Source organism: Anomaloglossus baeobatrachus, chromosome 2 (assembly GCF_048569485.1).
Source record: "Anomaloglossus baeobatrachus isolate aAnoBae1 chromosome 2, aAnoBae1.hap1, whole genome shotgun sequence".
Classification (NCBI taxonomy): Eukaryota; Metazoa; Chordata; class Amphibia; order Anura; family Aromobatidae; genus Anomaloglossus; species Anomaloglossus baeobatrachus.
The window spans coordinates 409495226-409518839 of NC_134354.1; the positions used below are offsets into that span (position 1 = coordinate 409495226).

The 23614-nt window shown below is 44.3% G+C and overlaps 1 protein-coding gene across 2 annotated transcripts in view; it reads right to left on the reverse strand.

Annotated features, from left to right (window-relative positions):
* COL9A2 (collagen type IX alpha 2 chain) overlaps positions 1-23614 on the reverse strand; it is a 181964-nt gene that overhangs the window by 94405 nt on the left and 63945 nt on the right. For both annotated transcript variants that reach the window (XM_075336118.1, XM_075336119.1), the window contains 8 exons: positions 22083-22136; positions 13537-13584; positions 11779-11835; positions 9973-10026; positions 9185-9238; positions 914-967; positions 420-473; positions 55-108 (listed from right to left, as the gene is read on the reverse strand). In XM_075336118.1, coding sequence (XP_075192233.1) covers positions 55-108; positions 420-473; positions 914-967; positions 9185-9238; positions 9973-10026; positions 11779-11835; positions 13537-13584; positions 22083-22136 — 429 coding nt within the window. The remainder of the gene's footprint in view (positions 1-54; positions 109-419; positions 474-913; positions 968-9184; positions 9239-9972; positions 10027-11778; positions 11836-13536; positions 13585-22082; positions 22137-23614) is intronic.

The window sequence follows — 23614 nt, forward strand, 5'->3', positions numbered from 1 at the left end:
GAAAATTAAGTCATTATTTAATATTAAACAGAAGATGTAATGAGATTGACTCACCCGGTCTCCTTTCTCACCCGGCTCTCCTGGAGGCCCTTTTGGCCCCTCCTCACCCTGAAACAGACATAAAAAAGTAAAGACTTTGCAAGGCCGGACTCATTAACGATAATAACCATCCTAAGTGCAGTTTAATTAAACACTCTTACTCTCCAGGGGATTCTGTAATGAGGACTAAGAAATCCGCACTAACAGGATGTGGGATTTCACCTCTGTGTTCCCTGCTAAAATGTAATGTTCTGCACATGTATTAAAACTAGCAAAAAAATCACTATATAAAGTTCTCCAGTACTGTTTTATACAGGATGCACTCCTTGTATAATATATCATACACACAAATATAGTACTGTATTATTTTGTCATCTTACAGGCTTCCCTGCTGCACCGACTGATCCGATCATCCCCTTATATCCGACGGGACCCTGATAAATTGAAAGGAAAAAGTTTTCTGTTAGAATTACTCATACTTTGGTATAATAATGCTCTTCTCCACAATGTCCAGTTCTATCCTTGGGAAGATAAGCATCCCTCATGCATAAAACTTAATAATTCACTATTTTCAAATGTGTTCAAACACAAATACGGTAGCGATAATGCTGTGAGAATAGGATTGTTTTGTTCTTCATACTATCAGAATACTAGTCTAAAAACTAATACACCTTGGAGTTATAAAACAGAGACACAAAGGGGTCCTCTTAACTCAGAAAACTCAGTCTTCAGTCTTCAATGGTAACCCCATCATAAAACAGGTACCAGGAGCAGGAAACGTTTTAGAACAAGCATGTAGCCACCATAACATACAGTGCAAAAATAATGTGTATTTTGGGTTTACCCCAAAGTCTTGCTTATAGGACTAACTTACCGTTTCTCCTTTGGGTCCACTGTTTCCTGGAAAACCACGAATACCCTGTGGACCCTGTAATAAAGAAATAGAAATATAAAAATATGTAATTGTGTGCATATATTGTATATTTTATATAGCTCATTTTTTTCTGAGTGGCTGTGTTAGTGACCATGACTGTTGTGGAAAGTCAAACCAATAGGGTGAAGTTAATTCTGTTCAATATTAATATAATTGACATATTAATAATTGAGATTAATTTTACTGCCCACTTAGATAGTGTTGGGCAGCCCGCCTAGTCAAATAGTATGGACGTAACTAATAGGCTGCTAGCCAGATACTGTGCACATACATGTGTGAACGGCGCCCTATACAAGTCATCTGTGTGCAATTTTAAAATCCAGCAATAGTCCCTCCATGGGTTGGAAGTGTGTGAGTGATTTGCTTCTCTTGCACTTGTGATGCCTCCACCATATTGGGGGTCTTGCTGCATCCTGCCAGTGTATTAGTTCCTTGGCCTGGGCAGGTTATAACTGCTGCCCTCTATTTGCTGTAAGTAATTACTGCTTATTATTGAGCAGAATTAAGTCTGTTGACTAGCTGTTACTGGTAATACATTTTACAATAAGGCTGTTGTTACATGAATAATTCCATGTAACAACTAAAGAAAGTCATGTAATTTACTGCTTTTTATAAACTTTATAAAAGCAGTAAATCATTCAGCCCTAGTACCATGATCAATAGCTCCCTACACGCAGTATGATGCCCATAGAGCTCCCAAATAGTATTGTGGTGCCCCTGAGGCTCAGGTCGCCACAGGGTACTGCACCCCGCTCAGGGTGTGGTGCTGATCATGGATCCAAAAGGAGGTCGGTACCGGTTTCATCATCCACAACCACATACACACATAGGTTGCCCCTTCCCCACTGGGGATTGGGCTAGGGTCAGGTATAAAAGGGGTTTCCAACAGTGTGTGGCATTTACAGGATGTCATCACAACAGGGGCCCCAAGCCACTAGCTTAGTACCTGGGTAGAGGGATGAGCGGCCACCAGGGGGAGTTAGGAATCACACACACAGTTTACAATTTTCAGGAGAGTTCTCCAGCAGGCGGAACAGTGAGCAGATGTCTTTCCCGATAGATACTGTGGGACATAGGAGTTTAACGGTCGCTGAGGAGTATACCGTGTCAGTTCCCCCGGGGCCAGCGCTGTTCAGGGTGCAGCACCCTAGGGTGGTGTAATTCCACGTTGCATCACCAGATTCTGCCAGATGGAGAGGTTCCACGCTCTTCGACCACCCAAGTTTCTAGAGCCAGGTGGCATATAGGACTCCCGGTGCCTAGCTCACGGTCAGACTCAGGGGATCCCTGCTACTGGCATAGGGAACAGTACTCTACCTAGTTCAGAACGGACTCTAAGTGCTTCAAGCCACAGGGACCCACACTATAAAGCGCAGTGAGGAAGGCTCCACAGACTACTGGACCGGTTTTGACCTCCCGTGGATTCGGGATCGACCTGAGCCCATCACAGCAGTGACCAGTGTGCCCGGGCTGGCAGCTGAAGTTGTGAGTAAACTACACTCTGAACCCGCAGAGACTGTGTTGGCTCGTCCTTACTGGCGCTACCGCCCAGCACTTAGGCGCCATCGGCCATTATAACCCTTATCATCCACCCGGGGCCCGCTCTGCCTGTGGGGAGCGATGCCATCCCAGCTGTCTTAACACCTGCCCCGGAGAGGAACCTGGCGACTATTCCCTGGCCACATACCACAGGTGGCGTCACAACAAACTCTTTTCCAAATGCTCCACTTCCCTCCCCACCATTTAACTGTATGCCTTGGGGCAACGGGGCAACGGAACCGGGCAAGGCCACCCCGTGACAATGCCTGACCCGACCCGAAATGGCCCGGCGATGAATAGGGTTAATTCCTCTGCCCCGTGGGGCGCTACAGTGCCCCACAAAGTATGATTCCTGCACAAACCCACGCACTTAGTATGATGACCCCAACAGCTCCATAAACACATGATCCCCACACAATATACTTCCTCCAAAGCCCCACATACAGTATGATTTGCTTCACACAAAGTATGATGCCACACAGAATGATCCCGCAGAGTACCCCCATACACAATATGATGTCCCCCCACCTCCGCACACATTGTGAGGTTTAGAGACCTCAGATCTGCACACACAATATGATTAGTTCACCACACTCTACATGCAGTATTATCCACTACAGCTCTTCACACAGTATGCTGTCACTACAGCCCCCACACACAATATGATGCTCCCACCGCTACACACACAGTATAATAGCAACCATATCTGTCCATAAAGTATAATTACCCACAGCCACCCACACAGTGTGAGGTCTCCCACTGCTCCCAGTGCCTAATATAATTCACACAGCACCCCACACAGTATGATGTCACCCAAAGGTACCACACTCAGTATTATCTATTATTAACACAGCCATAACTTTTTTATTTTTCTACCAATCTAGCTATATGTGGGCTTCTTTTTTGCGGGATGAGGTATACTTTAGAACAACTCCATTCATTCTGCCACTCATTGTACTGGAAAATGGTAAAAAAAATTCCAAGCATTTATAGTTTTAGCTTTATCTAAATGGTATATTCAGAAGCTTGTAAAAAAAAAAAAAAAAAGAATTGCGCTTTTCTTGCCATTTTCCGAGACCTGTAGCATTCTCATTTTTCGGGATGTGGATCTTATTTTTTTGCACCTTGAGCTGACGTTTTTAATTACACAATTTTTTGATAGATGTAACATTTTGATTGCCTGTTAATGAATGAATTGTAATGCAATGTTGCAGCAACAAAACGTAATTCTGGTGTTTTGATTTTTTTTTTCCGCTGCGCTATTTACCAATCAGGTTAATTGATTTTATATTTTGATAGATTGGGCATTTCGGAAAGCAGCAATATCAAATATGTATTTTTTATTATTATTGTTTTATTTTCAATGGGGCAAAAGAGGGGTGATTTGAACTTTTAGATTTTTTTTTTTTTTCATATATTTTAAAACTTTTTTTATTGCTTTTCCTAGTCCCCCTAGGAGATCTTTTGCCTGCACACTGCGATCGCTTCTCCTAATTACAGCGATGCTGCAGCACAGCTCTGATCAGGAGAAATGCTGTGTTACTGTGAGCGCCGGCACTCTGTCAGTATTCACAGCAAACACATCATGGCAGCAACAGAGGTCATCATCTGCCCTCACGCAGCCATGCCAACCCATTAGTGTTTCATGATCGCGACAAAGGGCCGACAATGCAGGTGGTGAACATCGCGTTCCCTGCTGGAGCGCTTTAGATCCTGCTGTCAGAATTTGATAGCGCGATCTAAGAGATTAACAGACATAGGAGGATCTCTGATCTACCCCCGCCTGTTAGCTGCATATGTCTGATGATCGCCACGCGAGCCCGCATTAAAGGACCATACATGACCAGTGACATATAAGTACGTCAGTCATTGTGAAGGGGTTAAATGGACTCTGCCAGCATTGAATGACTGTTCAAACTAAGTACATCCTGCATCATAACAAAGCTAATAATTTAAATACACCTTTTCACCTGCTTGTTTTCTCTCTATCCAGATGCCCCTCTAATCTTCTTTGATTGACAGCTATGACTTCATAGAGCCAAAGAAGGGTGGAGATACAATGGGTACAGAAATTATTCAGACCCCCTTAAATTTTTCACTCTTTGTTTCATTGCAGCAATTTGGTAACTTCAAAAAAGTTCATTTTTTTCTCATTAATGTACAATCTGCACCCCATCTTGACAGAGAAAAAAATCAGAAATGCAGAATTTTTTTGCAAATTCATTAAAGAAAAAAAACTAAAATATCTCATGGTCATAAGTATTCAGACCCTTTGCTCAGTATCGAGTAGAAAAACCCCTTTGAGGTAGTACAGCCATGAGTCTTCTTGGGAATGATGCAACAAGTTTTTCACCCTGGATTTAGGGATCCTCTGCCATTCTTCCTTGCAGATCCTCACCAGTTCTGTCAGTATGATGGTGAACATTGGTGGACAGCCATTTTCAGGTCTCTCCAGAGATGCTCAATTGGGTTTAGGTCAGGGCTCTGGCTGGGCCAGTCAAGAGTGGTCACAGAGTTGTTCTGAAGTTACTCCTTTGTTATTATAGCTGTGTGTTTAGGGTTATTGTCTTGTTGGAAGGTGAATCTTTGGCCAAGTCTGAGGTCCAGAGCACTCTGGAAGAGATTTTTTTCCAGGATATCTCTGTACTTGGCCGCATTTATCTTTCCTTCATTTGCAACCAGTCGTCCTTTCCCTGCAGCTGAAAAACACCTCCATAGCATGCTGCTGCCACCCCCATGTTTCACTGTTGGAATTTTATTGGGAAGGTTAGGATCAGTGCCTGGAGTTCTCCACACATACCGCTTTGAATTATCCCCAAAAAGTTCTATCTTTGTCTCCTTAGACCAGAGAATCTTATTTCTCATAGTCTGGGAGTCCTTAATGTGTTTTTTTGCAAACTCTATGCGGGCTTTCATATGTCTTGCACTGAGGAGAGGCTTCCGTTGGGCCACTCTGCCATAAAGGCCTGACTGGTGGAGGGCTGCAGTGATAGTTGACTTTGTGGAACTTTCTCCCATCTACCTACTGCATCTCTGGAGCTCAGCCACAATGATCTTGGGGTTCTTCTTTACCTCTCTCACCAAGGCTCTTCTCCCACGATTGTTCAGTTTGGCTGGACAGCCAGATCTAGGAAGAGTTCTGGTGGTCCCAAACTTCTTCCATTTAAGGATTATGGAGGCCACTGTGCTCTTAGGAGCCTTGAGTACTGCAGAAATTCTTTTGTAACCTTGGCCAGATCTGTGCCTTGCTACAATTCTCTCTCTGAGCTCCTTGGGCAGTTCCTTTGACCTCATGATTCTCATTTGGTCTGACATACACTGTGAGCTGTTAGGTCTTGTATAGACAGGCATGTGCCTTTCCAAATAAAGTCCTATCAGTTTATTTCAACACAGCTGGACTCCAGTGAAGTACTAGAACCATCTCAAGGAGGATCACAAGGAAATGGACAGCATGTGAGTTAAATATGAGTATCGGCGCAAAGGGTCTTAATACTTGTGACTATGTGATATTTCAGTTTTTCTTGTTTAATAAATTAGCAAAAATTTCTACATTTATGTTTTTTCTCTGTCAAGATGGGGTGCAGAGTGTACATTAATGAAAAAAAAATATCTCTTTTTTGAATTTATTAAATGGCTGCAATGAAACAGAGTAAAACATTTAAAGGGGTCTGAATACTTTCTGAACCCACTGTAGATGGAAAAGAAGAATGTGGAGAGGTGTGTTTACATGACTAGCCCCACCATGATGCACAAGTGCCTGTACTTGGTTTGAACATCATTTCTGTGCTGACAGAGTCCGTTTAAATTGTATATTACTAGGAAAACGTTCAGTCACACTAAGCTGAGGAAAGACATAAAAACTTGTGCATTGCATCCATGTTTAGCAGATATAGTAGTACAGTCATATGAAAAAGTTTGGGCACCCCTATTAATGTTCACCTTTTTTCTTTAAAACAATTTGGGGTTTTGCAACAGCTATGTGAGTTTCATATATCTAATAACTCATGGACTGAGTAATATTTCTGGATTGAAATGAGGTTTATTGTACTAACAGAAAATGTGCAATCCGCATTTAAACAAAATTTGACCGGTGCAAAAGTATGGGCACCCTTATCAATTTCTTGAATTGAACACTCCTAACTACTTTTTACTGACTTACTAAAGCACTAAATTGGTTTTGTAACCTCAATGAGCTTTGAACTTCATAGGCAGGTGTATCCAATCATGAGAAAAGGTATTTAAGGTGGCCACTTGCAAGTTGTTCTCCTATTTGAATCTCCTATGAAGAGTGGCATCATGGGCTCCTGAAAACAACTCTCAAATGATCTGAAAACAAAGATTATTCAACATAGTTGTTCAGGGGAAGGATACAAAAAGTTGTCTCAGAGATTTAAACTGTCAGTTTCCACTGTGGGGAACATAGTAAGGAAATGGAAGAACACAGGTACAGTTCTTGTTAAGCCCAAAAGTGGAAGGCCAAGAAAAATATCAGAAAGGCAGAGAAGAAGAATGGTGAGAACAGTCAAGAACAATCCACAGACCACCTCCAAAGACCTGCAGCATCATCTTGCTGCAGATGGTGTCAATGTGCATCGGTCAACAATACAGTGCACGTTGCACACGGAAAAGCTGTATGGGAGAGTGATGCGAAAGAAGCCGTTTCTGCAAGCACGCCACAAACAGAGTCGCCTGAGGTATGCAAAAACACATTTGGACAAGCCAGTTACATTTTGGAAGAAGGTCCTGTGGACTGATGAAACAAAGATTGAGTTGTTTGGTCATACAAAAAGGCGTTATGCATGGAGGCAAAAAAACACGGCATTCCAAGAAAAGCACTTGCTACCCACAGTAAAATTTGGTGGAGGTTCCATCATGCTTTGGGGCTGTGTGGCCAATGCCGGCACCGGGAATCTTGTTAAAGTTGAGGGTCGCATGGATTCAACTCAGTATCAGCAGATTCTTGACAATAATGTGCAAGAATCAGTGACGAAGTTGAAGTTATGCAGGGGATTAATATTTCAGCAAGACAATGATCCAAAACACCGCTCCAAATCTACTCAGGCATTCATGCAGAGGAACAATTACAATGTTCTGGAATGGCCATCCCAGTCCCCAGACCTGAATATCATTGAAAATCTGTGGGATGATTTGAAACGTGCTGTCCATGCTCGGCGACCATCAAACTTAACTGAACTGGAATTGTTTTGTAAACAGGAACGGTCAAATATACCTTCATCCAGAATCCAGGAACTCATTAAAAGCTACAGGAAGCGACTAGAGGCTGTTATTTTTGCAAAAGGAGCATTTACATAATATTAATTTCACTTTTATGTTGAGGTGCCCATACTTATGCACCTGTCAAATTTTGTTTAAATGCGGATTGCACATTTTCTGTTAGTACAATAAACCTCATTTCAATCTAGAAATATTACTCAGTCCATCAGTTATTAGATATATCAAACTGAAATAGCTGTTGCAAAAACCCAAATTATTCTAAAGAAAAAAGGTTAACATTAATAGGGGTGCCCAAACTTTTTCATATGACTGTATAACACTTAACTACAGGTTTTTGTAATTACATGAACTGAGGAAAGTGAAATAACCTTTTAAGAGTATAACATCAAAATTACCATAAAGCAAAATAATGAAAGAAGCAACTCCCACTGCCTGGCATAGGCCACGGCACAGGCTGCACTGGAGCAATGGGGTTTAGAAGCGGTGAGTGTAAGTTCTTTTAATATTTTAGGACAATCCCGCTCTTAAAAAAAAATTGGGAGTTGGACAATCCCTTTAAGTATTTTACTTAACCTGTATTTTTGTCTAAACCAGTGCTTCTCAAAGTTGTTGGTGAAGCCAATAAGGTACACAGTTTTGACAAGAGTGATCATAATGTCTGCCACCCAGGCAACAATGACACTGTCAGTACTTTTTTAAAGGGATTCTCTGGGGAGATAGAAAATTATTCTACTGTTCCTGTCCTCATTATCAGGGGGCTGGCTGTAACCGATAGCATGGAGCAGGCCATGCCTTCTGATGTGTGATGTAATGTCCCAGAAAGGAGGGGGAGCAGCAAAGAGCAGCTCCAGCGTTACACTGAATTACAGGTACTGAGAGCATATGGAAAAGCACTGTGCCTTACATCTTTACAGTTTATGAGAGCAGGGCGAGTAAAAGAATTTCTTATCTCTTTGCAGTACCCCTTTAAGGTTTGCTTGGCTTCACACATTTAGTGATCATGGTCTGAGTATGGACTGGCCACCAGTCTACTGAGACGAACTCAACAGTTTAATATATGTTTAGCAGGCTTTGAGTCAGGTCAGAAGACTCATGGCCACATTGCCCTCCGTACTTGAAAAGTGATTTAGCTCAAGAGACCTATCGCCAGTCTGACATAATGGTCCCTACATTGTTATTTACAGATGTGTGAAACCGTGCTGGAATAAAAAAAATGAATTCAAAAAGTCCCATTAATGGAAAAAGTAGGTTCTTCTGGGTTCCTCTGAATTACATTATATTCTAATGAAAGTTTGGGAAAACTGTATAATATGTAATAACAATTAGCATATTTATTTTCTACTAACATACTATGTAACCATATACTGATATAATATAAATATATTATTTTATTTTATTTTTTGCACAAATTATTTTCAGAAAATTACTAGACATTACCGGGGGTCCTGGGATTCCTTGTTCACCAGAAATGCCAACATCTCCCTTGGGGCCCTGTAATTAAGGATACAGAAAGATGAAGTTTATTCATTGAAATGTACTGTACGCAAAGCTCATGGATACAGTGACACAAATAGTGATCTGCAGTGTCCACCATGGCTAATCAGGGTCACACGGGCTCAGATAGTGATCTGCAGTGTCCACCATGGCTAATCAGAGTTACACAGGCTCAGATCTGCAGTGTCCACCATGGCTAATTGGAGTCACACGGGCTCAGATAGTGATCTGCAGTGTCCACCATGGTAATCGGGGTCACACAAGCTCAGATATCTGTAGTGTCCACCATGGCTAATTGGAGTTACACAGACTCAGATAGTGATCTGCAGTGTCCACCTTGGCTAATCAGGGTCACACGGGCACAGATAGTGATCTGCAGTGTCCACCATGGCTAATTAGAGTTACACAGGCTCAGATAGTGATCTGCAGTGTCCACCATGGCTAATTGGAGTCACATGGGCTCAGATAGTGATCTGCAGTGTCCACCATGGTAATCAGGGTCACACAAGCTCAGATAGTGATCTGAAAGTGTCAACCATGGCTAATCTGAGTCACACGGGCTCAGATATGTTACTATTAGTCATGGATAATGCACTCGCCAAACATATTCTAAAGACAGTCCCTAAAGATCACCAATAAATCTTGCAAACAACGAGTCAACGTAAATGGCATATTATTGTATGCGGGTAAATATTCATATTATTTAGCAATCTCTTCAATTGTTTACTTACTGTTATTCCTTGTTGTCCTGACTCACCAAGGGGACCTGGACGTCCTTTGTGGCCCTAAAAAGCAAGAAATCTGGTTACTAAAAAATATGTCACATATATCACTAACAAAAAGTCTGGTAATTAAATATTAGATAAAATGATAAAAGACAAAATGCTATAATAAAAAAACTGCTAGTTAATGTGCTATAATAAATTCACTATGCAGACACAGTCATTTTTATATGCTTTGGTTAATTCATAAAATGATGCTTATGGCTAACCATTGTTTTGCTCTAACAAACATAAACAGGGCAAACGTTTGCAAGAATGATAAATTAGTTGTAGCTGTGGGCATTCTGGTTTTCTCCCATACTTTAAGTGCAAATTGATGGGTATACAATAGCTACATGTATAGTGTTAAGGCCCCGTTACACGCAACGACGTATATACGATATATCGCCGGGCTCACGGATTCCGTGACGGACATCCGGCATCGTTAGCGACGTCGTTGCGTGTGGCACCAACGAGCGGCTGTTAACGATGGAAAATACTCACCAAATCATCCATCGTTGACACGTCGTTCATTTTCAAAAAATCGTTGATTGTTGAGGACGCAGGTTGTTCGTCGCTCCCGTGGCAGCACAAATCGCTATGTGTGACACTTCTGGAACGACGAACTACAGCTTACCTGCGGCCACCGGCAATGAGGAGGAAAGTAGGTGGGCGGGATGTTACGGTAGCTCATCTCTGCCACCCTGCTTCTATTGGGCGGCCGCTTTGTGACGCCGCTGTGATGCCGCACGAACCGCCCCCTTAGAAAGGATACGGTTCACCGGACACAGAGATGTCGCTAGGCAGGTAAGTCCATGTGACGGCTCCGAACGATATTGTGCGCCACGGGCAGCGATTTGCCCGTGGCACACAAACGACGGGGGCAGGTACGCTCGCTAGCGATATCGCTAGCGATATCGCTGCGTGTGATGGGGCCTTTAGAATCACTTTTTATTTTCAGTTTAACTGATGGTCTCCATATTGTGTCCTGACATCTTTTAAACTTTAAAAATATACCAAATAATAATAATAATACCTGTCATATCAAAAAAACGCTATTAAAGTGAATCTGTCACCAGGTTTTGCTACTACCTCATCTAAAAGCAGCATAATTCTTGAAACATGACCCGGATTCGAGTGATGTATCACTTAGTTTACTGGGTGCATCATTGATGATACAATCCAAGTTTTCGGATTTAGCATGTAGCAGAGTTCAGAAAGCTGACTCCCGTCAACAACACCACTAATTACCAGCTTTTTATGTACATTGTATATTGATAGTAAGCTGCTAATTAGTGATGAGAGAGGACTAAGATGCTTGAGTGTTCTGTACTCTATTACCAAGTATAATGGAAGTCAATGGAAAATTCGAGTATTTTTGAAGTTAAATGCTCAAGTTTCCCACTGTGACTTCCATTATACTCTGTACACAAGTCAAACCCGTTCAAGTGTCTGACCTGCTCGTTTCCAGTAACGAGCACTCAAGTATCTTAGTGCTCTCTCATCATTCCAGCTAATCAGTGCTGGGGCGTGGTTGGACCAGGATGCTTTGGGTACACCTCCATGACTGAAAGCCCAAGGCTGCTGGGAGGAATGAAGTTTATTTCCTCCCTGTAAACCCGTAAGCAGAGCTAATAGTGCGGTGTTTAGGCAGCGCTGAAACACTACTAGCCTGCAGATTAACCCATTATCTGAAGCTTAATAGTGTTTTTTTACATAACAGATTCCCTTTAAAAAAGTTATGAAAGCAGGAAATTGTATTCAGCAAAAGCTTACCTTTACTCCCTGAAGACCCTGAGGACCTTTGGGACCAGCTGGGCAATTTGATGGGCACTAGAAAATAATAGCAGTTTAGTCTTTAGTTTGATAAATATTACATTCTACAATAAATCTAAACCAGTAAGTGGATTGCACAAACACAGTACATAGAGTACCTAGAGTGAATATTGCACAGTATGTCCAATTTCAGGAAGGGGTTAATATCAGAATGTATGAGCGAATAGGGCAATAAGGAAGGGAGTTGGAATTTTCACAATACATATTATATTTTGGGGTGGCTGGGTGAAAATATCTGGGACAAAGAAGAAAATATATTTTATTGTTAGATTTGGCCTTTGGGGTATTATTATTATAGAAATAAAACTATATTTTTGATAATTGATAATAAAGGGCTGTAAATGAAGGGGTGATAATATATGGAATAGTTGTGCTAGTGTGTTTATATCAATATTGTTCCTTGTAGGATGAAGAATTATCATGGCCATATTTATCTATAGGCACAGAAGATTGAGATTAGTCCTGAAGAAGGGATGTCTGCTGTGGGTGGGCTATGGGTGGGCAATGTCTCAGAGTAAGGCCAGAAGGAGCAGCTATGTTGTAATGGCAACCATCCTTTGTGTTTGGTTAATTGATTGCTTAAGTTTGCCGAACAGTGGTTTCACCCGCAAAATCCATTGTAATGGCCATGAAGTGTTGGCAGTAGAAACTGTTTACCACTGCAGATTTTATCCACGTCGTGAACTCACACCAGCCGCTTCCTTTATCCTTACCCTTAGGCCACAGGCATTCAATGACTATGGTCTCCTAGATTTAAGCCTGGTACAAGTACAGTTTTTATTTTTTATTGTAAATGTACCCCATATAAGTTGCCATGGAATAGCTGAGTGAGTGTAAAAGGTGACAACTACATTTATCTGTTAAAATTTTGTATCAGACGTTGTCACTGCAGATTATCACAATGTTTTTTTATTAGCAAAGAAAGTAAGTAACATGGCAAAATCCGTATTTCATATAATTAAGAACCATGCCCCTGAAAAAGTCGAGAGGGCGAAACCCTTGATCAACCAAGTATGACAGTTTTATTGTTCTTTAAGCTCTATTCTTCTACTGTTTCTTGTAAGTGCGATCACTACTTTTGAAAAATAAAGGCGGTTTCCTGATCAAATTGTTTGTCTTTTCTTATTTGAGCCCGTACAAATAACAAAGAGGGACTAAGATTTTTATATACTAAGAACAAGTATATATCATTACAAAAATTACCATTTACATAAGACTTTCATAACAAAAATTGCATAGCATGATATTGTCATTTCATCCAATCAAGTGCCAGCTATCGTTGTCGAATTCGGTCTGGGGGATAAAAGAAGCATCTGATCTGCTGCCACGAGACTTTTTCTATTTAGTGTTTTTCATAAATGTCCCCAATTATTCTCAGTAGAATGCTATTATCTGTCTTTTTGTTTAGCCAACATAAAAGTATTTACCCATTGTCTAGCTGTGAATACTTCCAGACAGCCAATCTCAGGACCCACAGCAGTACACAGACTACACAACTCCTAATATTGCGCTGGGTTTGTATATCCTCTTTGATCACTAGGTTGTCAGCACTCATTTATTTTGCTTCAAAGAAAATTTCCCTGTGCAGCAAGTTCAGAATAAAGAAACCTCTATTAAAGAGGAGATATTTTGGGAATAAAATATAAACAATGGAAGCTCCAGTGTAGTAAATGAATGGCCCTGAAGAAGGGCACTCACCAGGAAATCGGCACTGCCTTCCAAGCCTTGGATGCTCCCTGAAGGACCCTAAAACATAAAGGAAATCCCATAGTACATTTCATTAACTGAATCTCCAGGACTAATCCATTGAGGAATGCTACTGTCTTATTAGCCATTTATGTTCTGTACTCGAAAATTCACATAATTACAGACTCAGCGTTTACTGTTCATTCTGCAATTTAGGAACTGTACAGGGACAATGTGTTACACAGATAGCACTGAGGAGAGAAAAGAGAAAGCTGATAATAAGTTCTGCATAATGAATGTCAATGCAAATAGCAAAACATGGCAAGAGAAGACTATAGAAAGAAGAATGCACTCGCAGGAATAACAGATCATACCCTAGAGGTAAATGGTGAAAGGTGACAGTTTCATAGAACATCCTGCTAATATATGTGAACAATATGCTAAAATAAGTCTCTATGGAGGTCAGTTATTAATGGGAAATTCAGCACGAGTGACTATTTACATTGTCAGTGCAGTCACACTAATACACACCGGGGGACATTTATAAACCAGCAATGAAAAAAAAGAGCCATAATGAAAATGTGAAGCCCCACAGGTGTTGTGTCAGTGTCGGTGCATTACCTTCAGGGACTCCACGTTGCTGGATCTCCGTCACTGGTAGGAAATCTTCTTGTTTTGATCGTGACGCCACTCTCAGTATTGCGGCCAGTAGGGACCGCCACTGCAGGTTGAGGGTCGCCTGGGGCTGATGGTGTGTGCAGTTAGATGTAGTAGCCTCCTGAGAGTGAGGCAAGCCCCAGGGCCCTGTGTAGGTTTGTAGTACCACAAGTCGCAGAATAACCACACAGGCAGGAATGTCTTTCAAGGGCTTTACTCACATTTGATGGCAGGTTGAGTAGCCCGGGCGTAGCTGGGATGAACCAGATGGGAACCAGGTATCCTTCAGGCTGACTTTATGAGGGTGACTACTGACTCGCCTTCCTTAGCCCTTGGTGGTTTGGGGTGACCCCGACTTTGAGTCCCTATGGGGGTCACCCAGGGAAGATGCTGCAGCCTCTCTCCCCTTGTTGTTTGCCGTGTGCTTGTTCCCCGGGCCAGGCCACTCCAGCCTCTTGCCTCCTGTGACCTATGGGCCCTACTTGCGGTTACGTGGCTGCGGCTTTTGGTTGTTGTGGTGTGGGCTGTAAGAGCCCCACACCGGCAGGTTTAGCAGGGAAAGGTGAATCTATCCTCGCTTCGGGATCTGCCGCCCGGTTGGGCCTGGTGCTCTCTAGAAGTCTCCTTACTTCCCACTCCGTGCACTCTCTAGCTGAAGCTGGCTTTCAGGCAGCACTCCTAGTTGACCGTTCTCCCCCGTCTGTAGTCACTGCGCGGGCGCTGTTAGACAGCATCAGCCCCACAGGTCTGCTCCTCACCGAGCCCTCTGGAGTTCTCTGCTCTAACTGACTCACTGCCCCTCCTCTCCTGTTCTTGCCTACGCCACCTAGCAACCAGACTCTCTTACCACACCCCTTGAGAGGAGATGGAGGCTCTACCCCCTCCACTATTCCAGTGAAGGTGAAGGCTTGCCCCCTCCTGGGATCCCCAGGGGTCCTCTCATGGGTACATGTGTGAGACCTGATCACTATGCGCCTGTGTTCCACACCCCTGTCAGCCTTCTGGATTACCTGTATTGTACTGTCCCCAGCATGGGTGCAGTACTCAGTGGTGCCTGACCAGGTCAGGGGCGCCACATTCCCCCTTAGTTATCACCAGCACGTCCTCGGGCTGCAAGACAACATTTTAAAATGCATAAAACATTAAAACATGTAAAACATTTAAAAGCACCAGGTATCAGACATCACCACCCTCCACCCACAAGTCCGTTAACCCACCCAAAACCCTCTCAGGAGGCAGGTCACCGGTCCTGTTGGTAACCAGGTCTGGGCCATCCGTTTCCCCAGACCTTTCCTCCAATCTTCCTCTCCCGTTGGCCGCGACTTCAGCCACTTCTGGCAGGATGTAGAGGCGGCTTTCATGGGCTGGTGGTTTCAGGGTATACCTGGCCTGGTGGATCCGCGCCTTCAGCCTCTTCTGGCAGGATGCAGAGGCGGCCTCCACAGTTGGTGCTGGCCAGGTACCCTCTTTGTGGTGGTGAGCCAAGGCCCCATAAACAGGCGTGCTCTCTGGTTGCAGGTGAGCCAAGGCCCTTTTCTACGGACGGGCCCCCCTGGTTGCAGACGAGCCAAGCCCCTAAACAGGCTGGCCCTGGTGGTGGTGCCACTGGTGTAACTATTTACACTGCGAGAGTTTGTGGCTATAGCAAGTTCATAGCCTTAAGTTTATTTCTCACAATAGTTTTTGTGGGCGCATTTCTTTAACGTTGCAAACAAAACTTTTCAAAACTGGTCAAAACAGTAACTTCTTACTTTACTCTACTTTACTTTTTACTCCTCTTTTTCACTAGGGCGAGGGCACGTTGGGCACTGGCACCTGTGACTTTCTTGCTCTTTGTCTCTGTCTTCATCTGTGGTTGCCTCATCTATAGGTTCTGTGTCTTTCCTCTCTTGGTCTGCATCTGATTCCTTTTCTGTATCTGTTTCTTTATCTCTGTCTTTTCTTTCTTGTCTTTCTTGTCTTTCTTGTCTTTCTTGTCTTTCTTGTCTTTCTTGTCTTTCTTGTCTTCCTTGTCTTTCTTGTCTTTCTTGTTGCAGGGGATGGCTGTAAGGTTTGTTGGGACATAGCGCTACGTCCAGAGCATACAATCCTCTTTCGCCTTGATGCAGGGTGAACTGAACGGAATCTCCCATCTTTAGATTTCTGCAAGGGTGTCCTCTTGGCAGATGAGCGTTCACATCTCTGCGGTTTACAAATATCCCTTCTTTTATTCCTGGTGCTACAATGAAGCCATAACCACTTTTCAAGTTGAAATCTTCCACTACGCCATAACACAGGGGTCCTCTAGCCTGGGCTTTGGACTCTCTCAACAAACGCTTCTCCTTTAGGTCTCTGGCGGTGACTGCTCTCTGTTCAGGAGACTGTGGTGCTGGAGCAAACTGTGTTCTTTTGCGCCGTGTCTTGCGGGCTGGATCCATGCCTGTGGGCTCCCAGGTGAAGCTCTTAGGCAGCTCTTCTTCTGCAGAGGGGGTCAGGTCCTCCTCGTCCCAGCGGGAGTATGGCAGCATTTCCGGCTCTGAATACACATCTGCTACTGGTGACACTGTAGTCGGAGTCAACCCTTCTGCTTCCTGGCCTCCTCTCCCCCTTAGTTCTTCCTGGCACTCCAGCTGTGGCAGTGCCGGGGATGGCTGCTCTTCGGCCGGCCCAGGTGAGGGACTCCTTGGTGTAGCTGCTGCAGGAGTTAGCAGGAGACTCTTTGGGGTATGCGGAGGGGGTATGTATTGGCTCACCAGCCATTGTGGAAATTTGGCCTCCAGGTCAGCCTTCATCTGCCAATATGCAGGGTCTTCACCCACCGTGGGCTGCCTATCAGGAACCTCTGTGGACCGGGGAGCGGTGTCTGCTCTGGCCTTACAGGCCGGGGTAAATGCTGAGGTAGTCTTTCCTTGGCGGGCCGCGCCTGGCATGGCGGCGGCCTGGTCTTGGCGGGCCGCGCCCTGTATGGCGGCGGCCTGGTCTTGGCGGGCCGCGCCCTGTATGGCGGCGGCCTGGTCTTGGCGGGCCGCGCCCAGGATGGCGGCGGCCTGGTCCTGGCGGGCCGGGCAGGGCATCGCTGCAGGGACTGGGTCTTGGTGGGCCGAGCAGGGCATCGCTGCAGCCGCTGGGGCTTGGAGGGCCGCACCTGGCGTGGCTGCGGCCTGCTTCAGCGTCGCCGCACCGGACGCCTCTTCAGGGACCGCGGACGTGGCAGCAGGGGTCGGGGCACTTGCGCGGGCCGGGGCATCATTCGACTCACCCGTTGTTGGTAGCACTGGGGTCTGCGTCGTCGCCGTCCCGCCTGACACCCGGCGCGCAGCTCTCCCTTCATAGGCCCGAACCGCCGCGGTCATCTCCTGCAGTTCCATCCGTTCCTCCCGAATCTGCTCCACGACCCGGGTCTCCAGCCGGTTGCAAAACTGGGCCAGCTCTCGGTACCACCAGGCAGCGGAGCCTGGTTCTGGGTTCCTGCGGTCAGACGCCATTTCTTCTGCGCCGTCTTCTGCACGGTCTCCCAGCAGTGGACTCTTCGCTGCCTCCTGTAACAAGCTGTCCAGTTTCTGCTCTGCCTCTTTCAGCAGCTCCTCTCCCAGCAGCAGACTTGTGGCTCCCTTTCTGTTCCGCCGCTTCTCGACGCTTCCACTCTCATAGCTGGCAAGGTCAGAACTCTGCAGGGGATCTCTGGGTAGCCACACCTCTTCGTGGGCGGTAACTTCTCCCAGCGCGGGCTGCTGTTGTTTTTCAGCGCGCTTTTCATGGTGGCAATATGGCGGCGCTTCCAATTTTTCAAGCGGACCGCCTAGGCACATGGTCACCTGTCTGAACAGGTCTAGTCCTTATCCTGTTCGTGACGCCAGATGTGAAGCCCCACAGGTGTTGTGTCAGTGTCGGTGCATTACCTTCAGGGACTCCACGTTGCTGGATCTCCGTCACTGGTAGGAAATCTTCTTGTTTTGATCGTGACGCCACTCTCAGTATTGCGGCCAGTAGGGACCGCCACTGCAGGTTGAGGGTCGCCTGGGGCTGATGGTGTGTGCAGTTAGATGTAGTAGCCTCCTGAGAGTGAGGCAAGCCCCAGGGCCCTGTGTAGGTTTGTAGTACCACAAGTCGCAGAATAACCACACAGGCAGGAATGTCTTTCAAGGGCTTTACTCACATTTGATGGCAGGGTGAGTAGCCCGGGCGTAGCTGGGATGAACCAGATGGGAACCAGGTATCCTTCAGGCTGACTTTATGAGGGTGACTACTGACTCGCCTTCCTTAGCCCTTGGTGGTTTGGGGTGACCCCGACTTTGAGTCCCTATGGGGGTCACCCAGGGAAGATGCTGCAGCCTCTCTCCCCTTGTTGTTTGCCGTGTGCTTGTTCCCCGGGCCAGGCCACTCCAGCCTCTTGCCTCCTGTGACCTATGGGCCCTACTTGCGGTTACGTGGCTGCGGCTTTTGGTTGTTGTGGTGTGGGCTGTAAGAGCCCCACACCGGCAGGTTTAGCAGGGAAAGGTGAATCTATCCTCGCTTCGGGATCTGCCGCCCGGTTGGGCCTGGTGCTCTCTAGAAGTCTCCTTACTTCCCACTCCGTGCACTCTCTAGCTGAAGCTGGCTTTCAGGCAGCACTCCTAGTTGACCGTTCTCCCCCGTCTGTAGTCACTGCGCGGGCGCTGTTAGACAGCATCAGCCCCACAGGTCTGCTCCTCACCGAGCCCTCTGGAGTTCTCTGCTCTAACTGACTCACTGCCCCTCCTCTCCTGTTCTTGCCTACGCCACCTAGCAACCAGACTCTCTTACCACACCCCTTGAGAGGAGATGGAGGCTCTACCCCCTCCACTATTCCAGTGAAGGTGAAGGCTTGCCCCCTCCTGGGATCCCCAGGGGTCCTCTCATGGGTACATGTGTGAGACCTGATCACTATGCGCCTGTGTTCCACACCCCTGTCAGCCTTCTGGATTACCTGTATTGTACTGTCCCCAGCATGGGTGCAGTACTCAGTGGTGCCTGACCAGGTCAGGGGCGCCACAAAAATGTTGCAAAATCGTAAAAATATAAAAGCAACAATGTACTGTATGTAGATGAGAAAAACGGAAGAAATGTAGAAATGCTGAAGGAGTTGTCCTGGCGTAGGCAATTGATCAGCTACAGTATATCACAAAAGTGAGTACACCCCCTCACATATTTGTAAATATTTTATTATATCTTTTCATGAGATAACACTGAAGATCTGACACTTTGATACAATGTAAAGTAGTCAACGTGCAGCTTGTATAACAGTGTAAATTTGGTGACCTCTAAATAACTCAACACACAGCCATTAATGTCTAAACCACTGGCAATAAAAGTGAGTACACCCCTAAGTGAAAATTGCCAAATTATTTCCAAAGTGTCAATATTTTGTGTGGCCTCTATTATTTTCAAGCACTGCCTTAACTGTTTCTTGGGCATGGAGTTCACTAGAGCTTTACAGGAGCCACTGGATCCTCTTCCAATCCTCCATGATGACATCACAGAGCTGGTCGATGTTAGAGACTTTGCGCTCCTCCACCTTCCGTTTGAGGATGTCCCAGAGATGCTCAATAAGGTTTATGTCTGGAGACATGCCTGGCCAGTCCAGCACCTTTACCCTCAATTTCTTTAGCAAGACAGTGTGTCGTCTTAGAGGTGTGCTTGGAATATTGCCATGCGGCCCAGTCTTCTCCAGTATGTCATAGTACGTGTTGGCATTGATGGTTCCCTCAATAAACTGCAGCTCCCCACAGCCAGCAGCACTCATGCATCCCCAAACCATGAGACTCCCACCACCATGCATGACTGTAGGCAAGACACACTTCTCTTTGTACTCCTCCCCTGGTTGCCGCCCCACACACTTTACACTATCTGAACCAAATAAGTTTATCTTGGTCTCATCAGATCACAGGACATGGTTCCAGTAATCCATGTCATTAGTCTGCTTGTCTTAAGCAAACTGTTTGCTATCTTTCTTGTGCATCATCTTTAGAGGATACAATTAAAGCGAATACAGCTGCACACTGAAATGCTATACGAGACAAACATTGAATATAAGAAATTTGGAACTACATTACTGCAATAGAAAATAGGAAACTTCAGCTCACCTGTTGCCTAGGCTGTAGAATCCAGCGAGTGCACGGAATCCACCGGTAAGTCCCAGCCGGTTGTGCAGAGGTAAGAGGTTGAGGAAAGGATCCGGCACAAATTCTCTTTATAGTAAACACATCATGACCTTTATTTTAAACATTAAAAACGTATTGTGAAGACCCAAAGGTGTATCAGCAAAGAGGAAAACTTTACGCGTTTCGGACTTCGGTAAAAACAAAAGAGTCCTTAGTCATAAGTACCTCGTCTGCAACACAAGACTACTCAAATAGACTGACCCATCAGTTGGACACAGGGGAGGGGCGGAAGCAACATAATTACATAAGGAAACAGGGGAGTATGAACTTTCATACTCACCTGTTTCCTTATGTAATTATGTTGCTTCCGCTCCTCCCCTGTGTCCAACTGATGGGTCAGTCTATTTGAGTAGTCTTGCGTTGCAGACGAGGTACTTATGACTAAGGACTCTTTTGTTTTTACCGAAGTCCGAAATGCATAAAGTTTTCCTCTTTGCTGATACACCTTTGGGTCTTCACAATACGTTTTTAATGTTTAAAATAAAGGTCGTGATGTTTTTACTATAAGGAGAATTTGTGCCGGATCCTTTCCTTATTACTGCAATAGAAACTAGGTTAAAAATTAGGTAGTTTGTACACTATTTCGCCAATTCGTGATAAGTCCAACAGCCAGAGATAATTAATACCCTGTTGTTGGGACCCTATCCTTGTATGCCTCTACCTGGGCTGATATTTGTAGTATAATCCCTCCTGACAGAGCACTCCACCCACCAGCCAAGAGTGGTTTAATTATAATTATAGCTGGATCCTCGCTGCCCTTTAAATTGTAGGCTTTCAGCCCAAGTATAGGCATTCAAGGATAGGGTCCCAACAACAGAGTACACCTTGTTTGTGACTGTTGAGCTTATCACAAATGGGCCAAATTGTGTACCAAGTACCTAATTTTTAACTTAGTTTCTATGGCAGTAATGCAGTTCCAATTTTCTTATATTCATTGTTTATCTAGTACAGCATTTCAGCGTGCATCTGTATTCACTTGAATTGTATTGACTAGTTCCTTCAGTATGTACATGTTCACATTTGTCTGTTTCTTGGATGTGCTGGTTAGTTTTTTTAATTTGTACATCTTTAGAAGAGACTTCCTTCTGGCACTACAGCCATGGAGACCAATTTGATGCAGTGTGTGGCGTATGGTTTGAGCACTGAAAGGCTGACACCTCCCTGCCCCCCCTGCAGTATTGTTGGCAGAACTCATATATCTATTTTGAAAGGACAACCTCTGGATATGACACTGAGCAGGTGCACACATCCTCTTTGGTCGATCATGGTGAGGCCTGCTCTGAGTGGAACATGTCTTGTTAAACCGCTGTATGGTCTTGGCCACCAAGCTGCAGCTCAGTTTCAGGCTGTTGGAATCTTCTTATAGCCTACATCTTTATGTAGAGCAATAATTTTTTCAGATCCTCAGAGTTCCTTGCCATGAGGTGCCATGTTGATTTTCCAGTGACCAGTATGAGAGAGTAACACCAAATTTAACACATGTGCTCCCCATTCACACGGGAGACTTGGAAGACTAGCGAGTCACATTGCTAATTGGGCAAAATTTGCGCATTTTCACTTAGGGGTGTACTCTCTTTTGATGACAGTGCCTTAGACATTAATGACTGTGTGTTCAGTTATTTAGAGGGCACTCCAAATTCACTGTTGTACAAGTTGTAAACTGAATACTGATATTAATTACCAATCCTGAGGATAGGTCATCAATATAAAAGTACTTTACTTTAAGAATATATCTGTACATACTGGTTTTCCAGGGGGCCCAGGTGGTCCAGAAGGTCCAAGCGGTCCTTTGATGCCCTAGCAAAAAAATAAAAACCAATATAGTTATTATAAGGCTGAATTCACACGATCGTATTGCATCTGATCCAAGTGCATCGGATGCGATATGCTAATGATCCTCGACTCCTGCTGTGCTGCGAGCATGAGGCAAGTGTCATGTGACTGTGACTTGATCCTGCGATCGGATCACAACTGCGGAGGAGACGGCGGGATCTGTGAAGGAGAGGAAGGCATTACTCTCCCAATATCACCATCGCCTCCATTGTCAGCTGATGCGATTATTGCACTGCACTCGGATGACAGTCTGATGTTTGACGCTCACCAATAGACTTGTATGAGTGCGAGTGACATGTCTCTCACTGATAATTGCAGCATGCTGCGACTTTTTGCTTATCCAGAATTTGGATGAGAAAAAAGCTGACCATCTGCTCTCCCTCATTGAATAACATTGGTCAAAGTGCAATGTGAGATTTTCTCGCATTGTACTCGTCCAATTCATACGCTTGTGTAAGCGTACCCTAAAAATATATACATTTTTTTTTGCCCCAGCTTATTCCCCATAAATTGCCCTTATACAAATTAATAGTGGTCAGTATTATAATGGAATTTGAATGAATATGAGTTTATATAAATACTATGACAAAATGAAATAAATAAATGACTAGATGTACTGACAAGCCAATTGATGTAATGTTCACATATGGATAAAGTAAAGAGGTGTGTGTAATACACTAACTCCATACTTCATTACAAGATAGCTATTATTGTTTTGTATATAAATGCTAAAACCTGAGGAGCAGCTCCGCTCCATATAGTGAGACTTGTGGCTAGTTTATTCTCCAAAAATCAAATATTTGGGGAAAAAGGGCCAATTCAAATTTTAAAAGACCCACTCATGTCTATCAGGAGCCTGACCTGCTCCTGTTCAATTACCTAGCTACAACTTCACTAATGGTGTTTTCACATGGAGTTTTTAAGGAGGATTCTGAAGAAAATCTACTCAGCATAAAAAATACTTCAAATACTCTTTGAATTCTTTACTTATTCATTTTAATGGAAAATACACTTAGCTGTTCATGTGAGAATTTTTTTTTTAGTTTTTCGGATAACATTTTACAGAAAAAAAAAGAAAGTGAAATGTCACTTCTTTGAGGAACGTTTCCTTGTGGAATCTGCTCCAAATTTGATAGTGCCAAGTCAAAAGTCTGCAAATCACAGTGTGGAAAAAAAAATGCTTCAACACTGCTTACAAAAAATGTCAGGAAAAAAAGCCTTCAAAAACCAATATAAAACTAGCATTTCTTAAAATTGATTACTCTTGTGAAACTCTGCAGATTTTTCTACCTCCCAAAAACTTTATTTTAGATACTTTTCAGGCTATCTGAAAATTCGGGCCAGTAAGCTCTGTAAAACACAAACATGATTGGCTCTGAGTACAGCTCTATGTGCTTATCCGGACAAGTGCTCGGGCCAGTCATCTCTGTAAAACACAAACA